General features: G+C 45.6%; 1 protein-coding gene across 2 annotated transcripts in view; it reads right to left on the minus strand.

Annotated features, from left to right (window-relative positions):
• Positions 1–3,020, minus strand: part of Nsmce1 (NSE1 homolog, SMC5-SMC6 complex component) — a 29,054-nt gene extending 26,034 nt beyond the window's left edge. Inside the window, exon 1 of one of the 2 annotated variants that reach the window (XM_027948654.2) lies at positions 2,935–3,020. Coding sequence is in view for 1 of the 2 variants with exons in the window: in XM_071605774.1 (XP_071461875.1) it covers positions 2,724–2,730 (7 nt within the window). In the remaining variant the exon portion in view is untranslated. Of the gene's footprint in view, positions 1–2,723; positions 2,744–2,934 lie in introns of those variants that run through there. The other variant, XM_071605774.1, reaches the window with a different exon arrangement.
• Positions 3,021–16,520: the final 13,500 nt, after the last annotated feature.

Here is a 16,520-nt window from a genome sequence, read left to right on the forward strand (position 1 = left end):
AGTACAGAGAGGAGATCTGCAGGACACAGTAAAGCTCTAGCTGACAGGCGAGCATAAACACTGTCCCCGACAGCTAGAATACACGCATCAGCACACCCAAAGTAATCACGCCAACTGCCCAACAAATTGGCAAATTTCAATGAGCCTCCTACTGACTGCGGCTCTGACCCTAAAGAAAGGAAGCTGGAAACCACAAAGACCCTCATTTGTTTAGAATTTAAGAAACACATTCTAAACAATCCATTATCAAAGAGGAATTATTAGTAGGGATCAGGAAATATTTTGAACTGAACAATCACAAAACATTACACAATAAAAAGTGATGGGAAACAAATCAAATAGAAAATAAACAGCATTAAGTATTTGTGTTCTTTTTAAAAGGAGGAAATGAAATAAAGCAAATTATGTTACTTGTATACACAAATGTCACTATGAACACCTCTATTGTGTATAATTATTTACAAATATGTCACTATGAACACATGTGTAATGCACTAATAAAAGGGGGGCTAAAAAATTAATGAGTTAGGAATCCATCTAAATAAGCTATAAAAAGAACAATAAGTGTTAAAGGAAAATAATGCACAGCAAAAATTAATAAAATAAAAAAATAAGCCTATACCTAAGAACAAAACCAAAAATATTCTTTAAAAAACCAACATAGTGAACAGACTCTGATGAGATTTCCCAAGAGAACACTTACAAATAAATAAGCAGTATTTGGAATGAGAAAAGAAAAACTAATTGCAGATGACACAAAGATTTTAAAAGAAAAACAATTTATAACAATCTGAAATTTTAAATAAGTACAAAGTCATAGGAAACTCATTCAAAAGTGATGAAAAAAAAATTGAAAACATAAATAGCCAATATCTTTCAGGATCACAGCTTCAATAGTCCTAAGCAAAATGTTAAACCTAACTCCAGCAACATGAAAATGAAACATTATTATTTATTTGGGTTTATTCCAGCAATGATTATCATTTGAAAATCAATCACTGTGAGTCACCACATTATAAGGGGAAAAGCATACAATTATCTTAATAGATGCAGAAATAATTGACAAATTTCAACATTTATTCATACTAAAAACAACAAATTTGGAATAGAGGGAAACTTCTTTTATATACTGAATGACATCTACAAAAAACCTACAGCAAACATAAAATGTTGAAAACATTTAAAAATCCAAACTAATCCACTGCAATTCAATCAGTGAAATTCCAATCAGAATCCCAGCAGGCTCTGTGTATATGTCAGTATATGATTTGACAAGATGATTCTAAAATGTACATGGAACACCTGGAGGCAAAACAGCAGACATTCTTGGGGAAGAAGGTGGGAGGACCTGTCCTACTGGATATCAAGACTTATCGTATCAATACAATACTTACTGTATGGATATCAAGATATCAAGACCGGAGTAATGAATAGAGATGGCAATGGTATGGGATGTCAGGACAATTGGTCATCCATGTTTAAAAAAAATTAAATATGATCTCATACAATATATAAAAATTGATTCTGGAAAATTAAAAACTAAGGAAAAGCTATAAAACTTTTTAGCTGACAATATAGGAGAATATCTTTTATGTCTCAAGAGTAGGAAAGAATTTCTTTTTTTTAATATTTATTTTTTAGTTTTAGGTGGACACATATCTTTATTTTACAATTATGTGGTGCTGAGGATCCTGCATGATAGGCGGGCACTCTACCAATGAGCCACAATCCCAGCCCCAAGAATAGGAAAGAATTTCTTGACAATTTTCTTTGAAAAGGTACAAACCAGAAACAAATATGCTGATAAATTTGAATGTTCCCCCTGAGGATACTAACCCATAGCAAGGGAGGGTAGGGAGGGGCAGTATAGAAATTCACTGGATTAGACAAAGAGGAATGAAGGAAGGGATGGGGGATGGGAAGAAGAAAGCCGTGGAATGGAATGAATGGGACATTATCATCTGGGGGGAAGGGGTGGCAAAGTGGGAGTGGGAGAGGCACAGACAGACATGCTTGTTCACGCATGTCAGGTGCCTCTATGAAAGACTGTGACAGGGGGATTAAAAGACTGTGACAGGGGGACTAACTGTAGACATGTACTACTGAGCCAAACAATTTAAAAATCAAAATGCTTGTGTGCCACAAAGCGTGCTGGACAAAGCGCTGTGCTTGACTAGCCTCCTTCACTCCTCACTGGAACCTTAGGAAAGCATGATTGACCCCATTTCACAGATAAGGAGACTGAGGCCCAGGTGACAGGGAGGGAGCTGGAGGTTTCCAAGTCCAGGTGAACGTTAAGGGTGAATGCGTGAACAATAAAACCGTGTCCTAGGTCCCTTATCTGCAAGTGTCTGACCTCCGGGAGCCTGAGAACAGCACTTTCTTCTGTGTGAAAACCTGAGGGGACCTGAGAGGGGCTCTGGAGGGTTCTGTCCCCACCACGTGAACACGCAAGGTCCTTGGCCACGGGAACGACTGCGGTGTGGGGCGCGGAGACGCGGCTGTGGCCGGCGGGGTGGGACACGACGGGGAAACGCACGTGCACCGCGGTCCTCGGCCGCCCCCGGGGAGCTCTGGATTCGGAACACGCCCAGCCGCGGGGCTTTCAAGCCGGGGCTGCGCACTCGCGGCCCGGCAGCAGCTCTGCACGCAGGAGCGGGGCCCGGGGCGGGGACGGGCCGGCCCGGCCGGGTGCGCCACAGGTGGGGCCGGCGTGGACCGACCTGTCATCGGGGCCAGTCGGGCCTCCCCGCGTCGGCGGCCCCGCTCGGGCTGCTTCCTCAGCAGCACAGAAGCCCCCGCCCCTCCCGTCGCCAGCCCCGCGCTCCGTCACGGCACACCGGGGCCGACCCCGCCGCCGGACCCGCCCAGCCCCACCTTCCGTCCTCCCCTCTTCCTTCCCCGCGGGCCGCCCGCCCGCGCGCCCCGAATTACCCGCCACAGCACCCCACGCAGCCCAACTACGCCGGCGGCTCTGGCCGGAAGGCGGGCTCGGGCACGCCTACGAGGCGGGGCTAACGCGAACGCCGCGCTCCCATTGGTGGACCCCGGCAAACGTGCCCCGCCCGTTGGATGACGCATTTCCGGTTACCCCGCCCGCGCCGCTGGCCTGGCTTCGCGGAGCCGTGGGCTGGGTCCGGAGTTACGCGGTTTCCCGCTCGGCTCCCGGTTCTTACGGGAAAAGGCTTCCGCTTATCGCCCTGCGGCACCACAGAGGCATCCCCGACCGAGAGCCGGGAAAAGCAGGCTCGCTGCCTGTGCTTCCCCTCAAAGCCGCGATTCCGCAGCTGAACAGACCTCCGTTTCCTCTTCTGGGGACCCACTGGCCTCGTCGCAAACCCTGAGGGCCCTGTGGTCGTGCAGCCTGCGCTAGAATCCCAGCGCTGCCACTTGCTGGTTGCCAAGTCACTGAGCCACTCTGAACCTCAGGGTCTTCTTCTGTTGAATGGAATAACAGTCCCCATTGATGATGCCCCTGAGATTTAAGAGTTACTGCGTGGCCCGTGGTTAGCGCACACTTGGAAAGTGTTGTCAGCAAGTGCTGGTTAAACGTCAGCTAGCATCTTACCTGGGGGCTGTTGCAATAAGTAAACAAGGTTGTAAAGGGAAGTGAAGGAGCTGCTTTGAATTACCAAGGCATTCATTTTTACAAATGTATTCCAGACCCTGGTCTGAGAGCCAGAACGCAGCCTAGCGTGGGACCCAGATGACTATACAATAGTAGTAAGTGCAGGATCTGTCTCACTGAGGATAGCTCAGCAATTGTTACTTGGCACTTACCACCCCACTGATGGGGACAACAACCCCCTCGCCTCTCTGAGCCTCCCTTCCTCATCTGCTGAGTGGGGACAAGTGGATTAAAAGCTGGAACTCTGAGCTGGATGGTCCAGATGGAATCCTGGTCTTTGAAGTCAGAATCTCTGAACCCGGAGAAAGCACTCAAGCCCCGGCCTGTTTATTCATCTGTAAAGCAGGGATGACCACGGCGGCCTGTTGATCAGGTTGTTCTGAAGATTAACTACAAACCACTTAGGTGTCCGGAGCATGGTGACCCCTGAATAAGTGTGAACTACCTTTACTAAGAGAGCACTTTACCAGTTGCCTTCTGGGGCTAAGGAGGAACATGTGTGTTTTGTTTGCCCTCCCAGTTTTGTAAGAATTTCAAGTATTAGTATTTAAAGTTGAGGTGTTTAAACCTGGAGAGATCTGACTGCTCTCAAAGGGAAATCTGGTAACAATGGGCCACCGTCCTCCCTTGGCCGCCTTCTTTTAAGAGCGTGGGAGAAGCTGCCTTCTTTATTACAAAGCCTGTGCTTTCTTGGTGTGTAGAGAGAGGATAGTTGAGGTCAAGACTAGGGAAAGCTGGGAACAGCATATTTTGGGATCCAAGGGCCAGAGAAAGGTAAAGAGAGAAGCTAGAGAATCAGTTCTGGTTTCAGAGACACCCAAGTAGGAGAGACCTTGGAGAAGTAGGGTGTGGTCAGGATTGTCCATGCTCTGGAGAGTTCTAGAAAAAAGTGTCACTGACCTGGATGGTCAAGAAGAGCAGCCTTAATAGAGAGGGGAGGGAGCTAGGTTGGACTCCAAGAGGAATGAAGAGTGGAACTGGGGGAGGGTGCTGGCTACTCTTAGGGTTTAGGAAGATAAGAGTCTTATCTTTCTAAAGAGGGGATAATGGATTCAATAAAAAGTGAGGAGAGGAGAGGTTGAAGGGTGTATGGACACAGGATTACTCCTGTCCTAAAAAGCAAGAGGGACACCTCTAAGCTGGGTGCATTGGTGCACTCCTGTAATCCCAGTGGCTCAGGAGGCTGAGGCAGGAGGATCGTGAGTTCAAAGCCAGCCTCAGCAACTCAGCGAGGCCCTCAGCAACTCAGGGAGGCCCTGTCTCTAAATAAAATATAAAAAGGGCTGAGGATGGCGCTCAGTGGTTAAGCGCCCCTGGGTTCAATCCCTGGTACCAAAAAAGAGAGAGACACACACCTCTGAGAAAAGAGGAAGGTAGGTAAAAAGGATCAAATAAAGGCTCACCCCCAGTGTCTTGTGTTTTCTCCACAGAGGAGCCAGTCATACTCTGCTGAATAAAGGGCTGCGCTGGGCTGGAGGGGAGGGAGCGGAAGGTTCGGGACAGATGCCCAGAGAGCTGCAGAAGGGAGGCTGCAGCTGAGGTTGCAGCCATCAGAGATGCTATCTGCCCCCCTCAGCCCGGGACCCCATCCCAAGGGTCCACAGCAGAACTCATCTGAATTCATCAGCTGACTGCGGTTGGGGTGTCAGAAGGCAAAGCAGCTAGAGGATGTCTTTTTGAAGTGATCCCCCAGGGCACAGAAAGGCAGAAACAGCCAGAAGGGACAGTGCAGCCAGAGGTCTCCAAAAGGTGGCTCCAGCTCAGTGGGAAGAGGTGGTGGGAAGGGATTGGAGTTCCTAATGCAGGTGGCTCCAGCAGGGTGACCGTCCTGCTTCCCGGTGACTCTTGTGGGCTCAGTGAGTATGTACAGGAGCTTTGACATGCCAGGCCTGCTCCTGGACAACTCTTTTTTTGTTCATTTGTTTGTAGCAGGGATTGAACCCCGGGGCACTTAACCACTGAGCCACATCCCCGGCCCTTTTTCATCTTTTATTTTGAGACAGGGTCTCACTAAGTTGCTCAGAGCCTCACTAAATTGCTGAAGCTGGCCTCAAACTTGCAATCCTCCTGGCTCAGCCTCCCGAGCTGCTGGTGGCAGTCATGCGCCACCACACCCGGCTTCTAGACAACTCTTGATAGTTTAAATGTTCTTCTGAAAGCTGGCCCTAACATCAGAGCCACGTGCACATAAATTTGCTGTATGTTGGGGAAGTGGCCAAGGCTCCGGCTTGAGAGGAAGGTCAGGGTCATATAATACGCCAAGAGGGTTGTTCCTTCTCCTGGGACCATAGAAACTATCCTATCAGAGAAGAAATAATGAAATTGGATTCGCATTTTAGAGCAAGAACTTGGTGTATCTAGTTTCAAACATTCTTGGAACATGCACAGAAATTGACTGCATGTTGGGCCACAGGAGAAGCTTTGTTAAATTCCAAAGAATCCGTCGACCACACTCATGAACCACAACACAGCCAAGTTAAAAATCAACAACAAGAAGAGATCCAAAGAGAAACCCACACCACACAGAAAACACACCTTAAATTAGTAACTGCAGTTGCTTCTCAAGAAGGGGCCAGGAAGTCAGGATGATTTATTTTTCTATGCACATCTATAACTCGTGAAAAATAAGGCTAAAAACTGTCAGCATACATTTGAGTTTTCCTTCTTAAGCTAGGTAATAAGTACAGGGGTGTGCACACGAGGGTTCAGTATATTAATTTTTCTACTTTGCTGAAAGTTGGAAGATCTCATCATCCATTTTAAAAAGAAAAAGAATACTCTGGAAACTGAGAAATACAGACAGATTAAAAAGAAAACCAATTATGGAAATTTCAAAATATTCAGAAATGAAGAACAATGAAAGTCTGACATAACACACCAAAATTGTAAGATTCAACTAAAACAATAATGAAAGGGGAATTTAGAGCCTTAAGTGTACTTATTACAGAAAAAAATGTAAAAGGGTCAGAAAAATAACAACTAAATAAACCCAAGGAAAGCAGAAGGAAGGATGTAATAACAACTAAGCAAAAATAAGTTTAAAAAAAAAACTGAAGTTGATGTTAGAAACCAAAAGCTGGTATTCTATTAGAGACTAATAAGCCTACAAAAAACCTCTTATAAGATTGATCAAGAAAATAACACAAATAAACAATATTATAGAGGACGAAGAGAACATTCCAGATAAAGTAAGAATTTTAGAAAATGTGAGCACATACTATGAGCAACTTTATGTTAACATATTTGACAAATTAGACTAAAGAGGTAATTTTTTAAAATTATATTTTAGTTGGTAGTTGGACACAACACCTTTATTTCACTTGTTTATTTTTTTATGTGGTGCTGAGGATCGAACCCAGGGTCTCGCACGTGCAAGGTGAGCGCTCTACCGCTGAGCCACAACCCCAGCCCTAACGAGGTCATTTTTTGACCAAAAGACCAACTTCAAAACTTGAAGAAAAGCGGACTTAATAATCTTTGACGAAATTGAAATGATCTTCCAGAATCTGCTCCAACTCCTAAAATGCCCCGGTCAAGTTTTACAGCAGTGATCCACAAACACAGAGATTGCACTGTGCACACTGCCCTGGAGTCGTGAGGAGAATCTTTCCAGTACGTTCTATGAGGCTAGTCTAGTCTTGATGCTGCAAAGATCAAGCAACAGCAAAGTTAAGGGAAATGGCAGGTCCACTGACATCACAAACTCAGGCAAAAATTGAGTCGACGAGTGTATCAAAAGAATCTCTTACAGAAGAGGAAATTCTAATGGCTAATAATATATTTATATGAAAGGTTGTTAAACCTTATTGGATATGGAAAGTGACAAACCCCCAGATAGTGTGGCCTGGGGAGCTGTGTGGATGAGGGAGAAAGCGATACATGATCCTTTCCCATTACCTTCTTTGGCAATGACAAGACGGCCCCCGGGAGGAGATGTCCACCAAGCCTGGAATGAATCTCTGGGAAGAGGCCAAAGCATTGATTCTTCCCCAAACAAATCCTTTTCAGATGCTGACCACTGACCCCAGACCCCCATCTCTCCCAGTAGGAACAGATCTCAAATTCCTGAGAGCCCAAACTGACATGCTCATTAAAAAAGTCACCCCTCAGTGTAACCTGTATAAGCATAAACTCCCCCTTTGGCCAGTGGCTCATTTTCCACGAGGAAAGTGGGTCCATCAGAGTCGTGACTCCATTTGCTAAATAAAAGCTGTGCTGATCCAAAAAGTTTGCGTCTGGCCTGGTCCTCTTGTGCTAACAAACCTTCCTATTAGTTGGAAATAAAACAAGGAAGCAAAGATACCGATGTTTCCCCCACGAGAATGGCACAATGTCACCGTGGTGAGGTGGGACCAATGTTCTCATATGCACCTACTGGGGTTGTAAGTATTTCTTAGAACCACTCTGAATTGCAATCCATGGTTATTGAAATTGAAAAGGCTCATCTAGCAATTTCATTTCTAGGAATTTAATGAGAGAAAAATGTTTCTCACGCACCCCAGGTTTACTGCGATGATATCAGCAATGCAGTGGGGAAATGGGGCCTACTACATCCCATTAGTAAGGAAACGAAAAAGCCAAATGTGCATGCCCAACAGAATGAGTTAACTCACAGATATCTACCTGAAGGAATCTTGGAAGCACAGAGAGGAGAGGCAGAAAAATACAGAAATGATAAAGCAGTGTTACCGTTCATGCAAATTTGGTAAAATGCAAAATAGTGATTTTAGGTATTTTCAGTGGATATGTGCATACACGTAAAATTATGTTCAAGGCTTGAAAAGATGGTTATAGAATTCAAACTAAAAGGCTCTTAGGGGAATTGCTAGTCGGAATAAAGAATAAAATATCTTCTATCTTATCTGTAATTTCTAGTTCTAAATTAAAGTAATAAAACTATTCTTACAGTGTCTGTGTAATTTTTCCAAATTTGCATTTAGGAAGGGGATGTAGGCAGAGAGGCCAACATGTCAACAGCAATTGGTGTTGGGGGTAGAAAATGGAGGCTCAATTCCTCCCCCCCCCCATTTCTACTCTTCTGTCATTTGTTGTAAATTTCTAATACGAAGAATGAAAACATGAAAAAAATATATTTTTTAAGTGCCCAATAGTAGAGAAGAAAATGGGAAGGGAAAGACTGGAGAGCAGCTCTCGCTGTGGCCTGGTCACTCTCCCCAGGACGGTCCTGGTCAGTATCTGTAACTCACATGATTTGGGATTCAGCACATTTTAAATTTGATCCAGCAGAAATGACGGATCCAAATTGGTGGGAAGAAGGGGAAATTATCCCCTGGGTACGCACTGCCGTCTTCTCCAAAAGTCAAAAAAAATTTATTTAAAGATCCTGATGGGCCTTTTAATTCACAAATCTAAAGCGAGCAGCCCTCTGAAGCAGAACAAGTTCAAAGAACTCCAAGGTCGTAGGCCAGACCAATGACGGACAGAGGATGAAACCCAGATCCAGAGGCAGCTCCCAGGTTAGGACGGGGTGATTGGCTCATGTGAGTCAGCCCTCCTGCCTACCTGTTGCCGGGGCTGGGCTGCTAGACTCAGCCATTTGCTTCCAGAGGGTTCTGCCACATTAGGTACCACACCAGGCTGCAGAAGCCCTTTCTACAGAAGGGCTCAAGCACAATGACTTCCTCTGGTTTAAACCTATCTTAACATCTCAGAAGGATGGTGACAGTGGCCCAAGGTCAACTGTTAGCACACTTCCTGAGTTGAGAGTCGGTGAAGGCTCAACCCTGGGCTCAGAAGCAAGCACACTGCTAGAGGCAGCTTAGATGGGTCCATGTTTCTGCAGGGCTGTGCTCATCAAGAGCCCGGATGCGCCCATGTTCTTTGACCCCGTGATTTCACTTGTGGGAATCCAAGTGATCAGAGATGCCCACAGAGTTTGGTGTATCAGGAAGTGCATGGTGTCTTAGCCAAGTCAGGCAGAAGTGGAAATGTCTCCCTGGGAGAATGTCCAGAAAGGAGAATGGTTGGCGTGAGTCAAATTCTTGTGGAACACTGTGTAGATGAAAAATTGTGTTTCAAAAAAACACTTGATGTCAGAAAAAAAAAGCAACTTAAAGAGAGAGAGAAAATTAGAAGGGCATACATCAAAATATTATAGGCCAACTATCTGATCGAGAGTAACTTAGGTAAAAATGTTTTGTTACCTTTTTATATTGTCTAACTGTTCTCCAAGAACATGTCTCATTTTATAATCATAAGATATGTTATTTTTAAAGTAATTGAGTCAGTGATCATAAATATTTTAATTTCAAGAAATTGATACTATATATGTACATATACATATAAACACAAATAAATGGATGATAGATAGATGAATAGATACAGATATATTGGGGATAATGTTACAGCCATATTTACCTAGTATCCTCTGAGTGTTAACATAAGTGAATTTTCCATGTACCCTTATAAGCCCCAACATTTTAAAAAGCTTATTAATGGTCTGTGTTAATAAGTCTAAAATGTATACGTCAATACACAATATCTCTTCGTGATGAGAACAAACAACTAGAGTATTTTGCCTTTACAGGTTGTCCTAGTCAGCTTTCCGTTACTATAGCAAATACCTGAGATAATCGACTTGTGAAGATAAAAGGTTTGTTTGGGTGGTCTTACTGGTTTTATGCCTCTGCTGGTGGAGGTAGGGGCTGCAGCCCATCTTGGTGATAGCCCGTGGCCCCTTCACCTCTTTAGCTGGAAGTGAAAAAGAAAAAGAGGAAGAGTGCCACTATGGTCTTCAGGGTCATGACCCCAGTGACCTGAAGACCTCCAGGAGGCCCCACCTGTGAAAGTTTCCCCGTCCCCTAATAGCAGCACCCTGAGGAACAAGTCTTTAATACTTGGGTCTTTGAGGGACATTCCAGATCCGAACAGTGGCTCAGGGAATACCCCAAATTACCTGACTTTTTAATTCTGGGGTCAGCTTCTGATAATATTCCATCTCTTTCCTTCCGCCAGCTAGCAGTGGCCTGGTCTCTCCTTACGATCAACAACGTTTTTATTATTATTATTAAGTGGGGCCTCACTATGTGGCCCAGGCCGGCCCTGAACGCCTGGGCTCCAGTGAGATTCCTGCCTCCGGCCTCAGCCCCGGGAGTGGCACCACTAATCTGCCTGCTTTTCATGCTGTATGGACGAAACAAACCAATGGCAGGTCTTTTTAGAAAAGTTGCCAAAAAACATAAAGCTCAATATCAGTCAAGGGCACACGTTCTTAGTTACAGAAAATTCGTTAAGTCTGCTTTTCCTTCTCAGACCTCTGTTTCGCCCACTTCCGTGTTCCTGCCTCTTATCTAAAAAAGATGAGGTTTCCAGAGAATCAATTTGCAGATAAGACACAAGGTCTCAGTGAGTTCCTAACCAACCTGAAGAAAGCGATTGAAGGGTGAAATAGGGCCAGCCGATCAAGACCCCGGATCAGGCCCTGGAAGAGCTCTTGGAATGCAGTGTCTATATCCACAAGAGTTTTCTGCTTTTAATTTCCAAGTATGGCCCATGGGCCAGCAGAATCGGTTTTCCCTGTGACCTTGAGAGACTTCTAGCAAGGTGAATCTGAGGCTCTGCTCTGTCTTTTATTTTATTTTATTTTGGGGGTACCAGGGATGGAACTCAGGGGCCACTCGACCACTGAGCCCCATCCCCAGCCCTATTTTGCATTTTATTTAGAGACAGGGTCTCACTGAGTTGCTTAGCGCCTCACTTTTGCTGAGGCTGGCTGTGAACTCGAGATCCTCCCGCCTCAGCCACCTGAGCCACTGGGATTACAGGCGTGCGCCGCTGCTCTGTTTCAACAGGATCCGCAGGTGAATGACAAGCCTGTGAAGGCTGGGGAAGCTCTGATCTCGAACACACCTACACCCATCCCTTAGACCCGAGTCCCGCGCTCTTAAAGCTTATTCTAGCCAAGCCAGGTCTCTTTCCGCTCTTCTTCCCTCTCTGGGAGCAGGTTGTCAATCATTCCCTCTTCACATGTGTTTCTTTTTAAATGGACAAAAATGTAGTAATTTCCTCTTCTCCATGGTTTATCTTCATGGTTTCAGGGTCCTGGGTTTTGTTTCCTGATTTAATCATGATTTTCAAAGTTTTCAAAAAAAAAAAAAACTTTTCCTTTTGCCAATAATTAGAAGATAGTCATCAGGATTAGGAGTTGGATTGGGTTGGAAGATGGAAGAGTAAAAACCCTCTATATTGTGTCCAACAGATTTAAGAGCTCAGTGAATTTTGTTCTGATGTTTCAAAAGCATTTTACTCTTTTGGCACTTAAAGGTTTTTGAAGTTATGACTATATGTGATTATATATATATATATGTACATATATATGTATGAATGCTGCTATCATAATAATAGAGTTGTAATCTCTTACAAAATCTTTAAAATTATAAAATGATTAAAAATATTTATTATGGCCAGGCCTAGTGGTGCATGCCTATAATCCCAGAGGCTCAGGAGGCTGAGGCAGGAGGATCGTGAGTTCAAAGCCAACCTCAGCGAAAGCAAGGCATCAAGCAACTCAGTGAGACCCTGTCTCTAAATAAAATACAAAATAGGGCTGGGGATGGGGCTCAGTGGTTTAGTGACCCTGAGTTCATCTCCTGGTACCTGCCCCCACACAAAAAAAACATTTATTATGGGAAATGAGGCTGTAGAGCGCTTGCTTAGCACGCATGAGGCACTGGGTTCAATTCTTAGCAGCACATGTAAATAAGTAAAATAAAGGTCCATTGACAACTAAAAAAAATATTGTTAATTTATTATGTATGCCATTTATCATAACACAAGTAGAAGTACAATCATATTTTTAAATCTCTTTTAATTAAAAGTCACTTGAAAATGGATTAAGAAACCACAATTGAAAAGGAAGTATCTAGTTGACTCATCAAATTTTTCATTTTCATTCACTTTTTGTCTTCTTCACAATAAATATTTACCAAGAGCCTTGTAAGTCTACGGCAGCTTGGTTAGATGCAAAGAAAAACTATTTACAATACACAGATTGAACAAAGGGCCTTGCCCATGCTAGACAGGTGCTCTACCACTGACCAATATCCCCCGCCCTGTGAGGATGGACTTTAATAGCCCCTGTGGTCAAGTCATTTTTAGCTGATAAGGAAAAATGAAATAGATGCACTTTAGTAAGTGAGATCAGGAAAGAAATTGTGAAGTGCTGGTAGCGTTTATTTGTTGTTTTAGGTTCAAGAAACTGCCTCCAGATAATTTAAGCTAAAAGAATTTATTGGAAGGGTATTGAGTATCTATTAGTCAGGATAGACTAAGTAATGCTGCTCTAACAAAAATCCCCCGAATCATTATATGTAAGTCATGGTACATAGCCCATGTGGGTCAGCTTAGCTTCACTGTAACACATACCTGAGATAATCAACTTACAAAGAGAAACATTTTATTTTGGCTCACATTTCTGGAAGCCCAACCCATGATTTCTGGACCCCATAACCTTTGGACTTATGGTGAGGCAGAAGAGCTGGAAGAAGCACATAGTGAAGCAAAACCACTGAAGTCCTGTCCAGACAGCAAAAGAGAGGAAGAGGAAGAGAGTGGGGTCCCCCTGTGCCTTCAAGGACATACCCCTGGTGATCCCTAGTGATCTCCCACGAGGCTCACAGCTGACAGTTCCCCTCACCTCCTGCGAGCACCACGGTGGAGACCAGGCCTTCGGAACTAGAGCAAGGAGGCTCTGACCCAGACCCGTGGACGGCCTGCCACCTTGCAGCCACGCCACCGCAGACACGCAGCCCCACGTGACCGCAGGTTTGCACCGGGTTTGTTTGTTTGTTTTTAACAGCTTCAGCCTGAAAGCTAGATGTCATTTTCCACTCTGATATCACGGGTCAGAACTGGTCACATGGCCCGACCTAACAGCCAGGGCCTGGGAAATGCAGAGGAATAAATGGGGTGCGTGGGGAGCACCCCTGTCTGTTCCAGACTGCTTCACGGGCTCACAGGGAAGGCCACAGGTCAGAGGAGCCTGGGAGGCCCCCCAGCAGCAGCCCACGGAGGTCGGCTCAGGCCTGGCATCTGTCTTCAGTTCTCTGTCCCCTCTTCTTAGGATTTGCTCCAGAGAGAGGGAGAGGAAGCAGCTGATTGGCCCAGCCAGGCTTTAGGTCCCACCCAAGGGCCTAAAACGAACAACTTGATTGACAGTTCCACTAATATATATATATATATATATATATATATATATATATATATTTTTTTTTTTTTTTTAAAGAGATAGTTCATCCAAACAAAATTGATGAGCTGTTAAAATAAGAAAGGGCGGGCTCGTGGATTGTGTCTGAAAACACCCAATATTCCCAAACAGGTCAAAATACCCAGCATTCAGAGTGGACAGACTCCAGACTGTTCCACAGAAGAAGTGGCAGCCAAGATGAGTCCCTGAAGAACAGGATCTGTTTGGTGAGGAGGAGAGCTGACCCCAGCTGAGGGCAATGTACACCAAGCGCAGCTGCAGAGGAGTGGCCATCATGGGCAGGGAGGAGAAGGCTCTTGGACTGGACCTGGAGGAGTGACCTGCAGTTGTTCTTTCACCCTGACTCACTCAGCGGGTCTGGCTCCTCTGGGTGTCGGGACACAAGTGGGTGGGACCCATGGGCATGGCTCAGATGACCTCATGGATCTGGAGCCTCTGCCCACGGCGCTGGCCAGGACTCTCAGTTCTCCTCCCCGAGGCTGCGGCCAGTGTGCACTTCCCCATCACACGGTCACCTCGAGGTGGCTGGGTGTCTCGTACCGGAGGCTGAGGGACCCTGAGAATATGATCCTGGGAACCCACCAGGCCTGCTGAAGGCTTCGGTCCAGATCAGCAGCTGCATTTCCTTTGCATTCTATCAGTTAAAGTATCTCAGTGCAGGTTCTGAGGGGGGGTAGGCGGCCCAAGAGCGTGAATCGTGGGCGCCAGGCTCACCTGGGGCCACTGTTGCAGGCAGGACAGCTACTGTGAATGTTGTGCCTGAGTTAGCTCCCAGGCTCCTACCCCTGTCCCAGCATGAGTGTGGGTGAGAAGGCGGATTTACTGATGTTAACAGAATTGAAACTTCTGCCGGGCACAGTGGCATACACCTGTCACTCCAGTGGCTCAGGAGGCTGGGGCAGGAGGATCTCTAGGTGCCCAGGCACCACTGTAGCCTGAATGGAGTGTGAGAGAAGGAGAGAAGCAATGAGTAACTGTGATTCAAGAACAAAACCGTTCAGTGCTGGTAAAGTTTATAATTTAAGCCAAAAGAGTTTATTGGAATGTATTGGGTATCTGTTAGTCAGGATAGGCTAGGTAATGTCGCTCTAACAAACATCCCCCAAATCATTATGTCTAAGTCGTGGTACTGCATAGGAATCTGACAGAGGCTGCCAAAAACAATGAAAAGTAGGGAAAGCAGGTGGGAGGACATCACTCCAGTGCCGGTAAGAGATGGTGAAGGACTAGACCAGGACATGGCTGCAGGGTGGGGAAATCATGGACAGGCCCTGGGGGACCATGACTGTCTTCCATGAGAGAGAACAGGGAAGAGGAAGAGAAGGAAGTCAAAGATGACAACATTATCTCCGGCTTGCTCAATGGGATGGTGACACTGCACTGAGGCTTGGCACAAAGAACCGAGCCTGCAAAGACATCGACTTTGGCCTGAGGCAGGTTTGAGGTTGAGGGGGCTGGAGAGACGTCAAGGGGAAATGCCCACAAAACTACCCACAGAGCTGTCGTGACAAACACCACAGCATCAAATCGTGCCCTGGGAGAACAAGGCCAGCCAACACTCACCGAGGTTCATTCTGGGAAGAAGAGCTGGGGCGAGTGGATCTGGGGGGGAAACACTTGCTGACTCCATCTCCTTGTGTGTTGTGATGGCTTTGATAGTGGTTGTGTGTCCAAGACAGGAAAAGTAAGCGTAGGGATGAGCAGAACAAGGAGAATGTTGTAGGGAAAAGAAAAGGATGTGGCGAATGATGAGATTTAGAAGACAGAGGAGAAGTAAGAGGAAGAGTTGATTAGAGAGGTCAGGAGTGGGGGCCTGGTGCGGTGGTGCACACCTGTGATCCTAGCGGCTCGGGAGGCTAAGGCAGGAGGATCGGGAGTTCAAAGCCAGCAACAGCGAGGCGCTAAACAACTCAATGAGACCCTGTCTCTAAATAAAATACAAAATAGGGCTGGGGATGTGGCTCAGAGGCACTCGACCCCTGAGTTCAATCCCCAGTACCCTCCATCAGAGAGAGAGAGAGAGAGAGAGAGAGAGACCATATTGTGTGAATTAGTAGAAGAGACCGTTTCATGAAAAATGAATGGGTGCAGAGGGAAGGAGGTTGGATGAGAATTTGAAAATTAATCTGGTGATGCTTGTCACTGTTGACTACAGAAAGCAGAGCTGGAGTAGAATGGTCCAGGAGGAGAGGTGACAGGAAGGCACCCATCAGTGTAGGAGATGAACTATGGTCACATGGTACAGAAGTGTGATGACATAAAAGAGAGGACACCAGCCACTGAAAATTTTAGAACAGAGAAATGACATTTCTTGATTCCAGGAGGCCCATCAGATGCTCTAAATGTATTATGACACCATTTGTTATAGTCTGTTTTCTGTTGCTATAACAAAATACCCGAGGCTGAGTTTTATAAAGAAAAGAGATTTGTTTCAATTTTGTAAGTCCAAGACTGGGCAGCCCCATCTGTTCAGCCTCTGGTGAGGGCCTTCCTGTTTGCATCAAAATATGGCAGATGGCATATGCAAGAGGGAGAAGCTAGAGGGACTCAGGGGTCAGGGTTGTGTTTTGTTTTCTGGTGTAGGGGATGGAACCCAGGGCTTTGAACTTGCCAGGCAAGTAGTTCTCGCACTCCCAGACCCTTGCTCCTTGGTCTGGTGGAGACCAA

Source organism: Marmota flaviventris, chromosome 19, assembly GCF_047511675.1.
Source record: "Marmota flaviventris isolate mMarFla1 chromosome 19, mMarFla1.hap1, whole genome shotgun sequence".
Taxonomy (NCBI): Eukaryota; Metazoa; Chordata; class Mammalia; order Rodentia; family Sciuridae; genus Marmota; species Marmota flaviventris.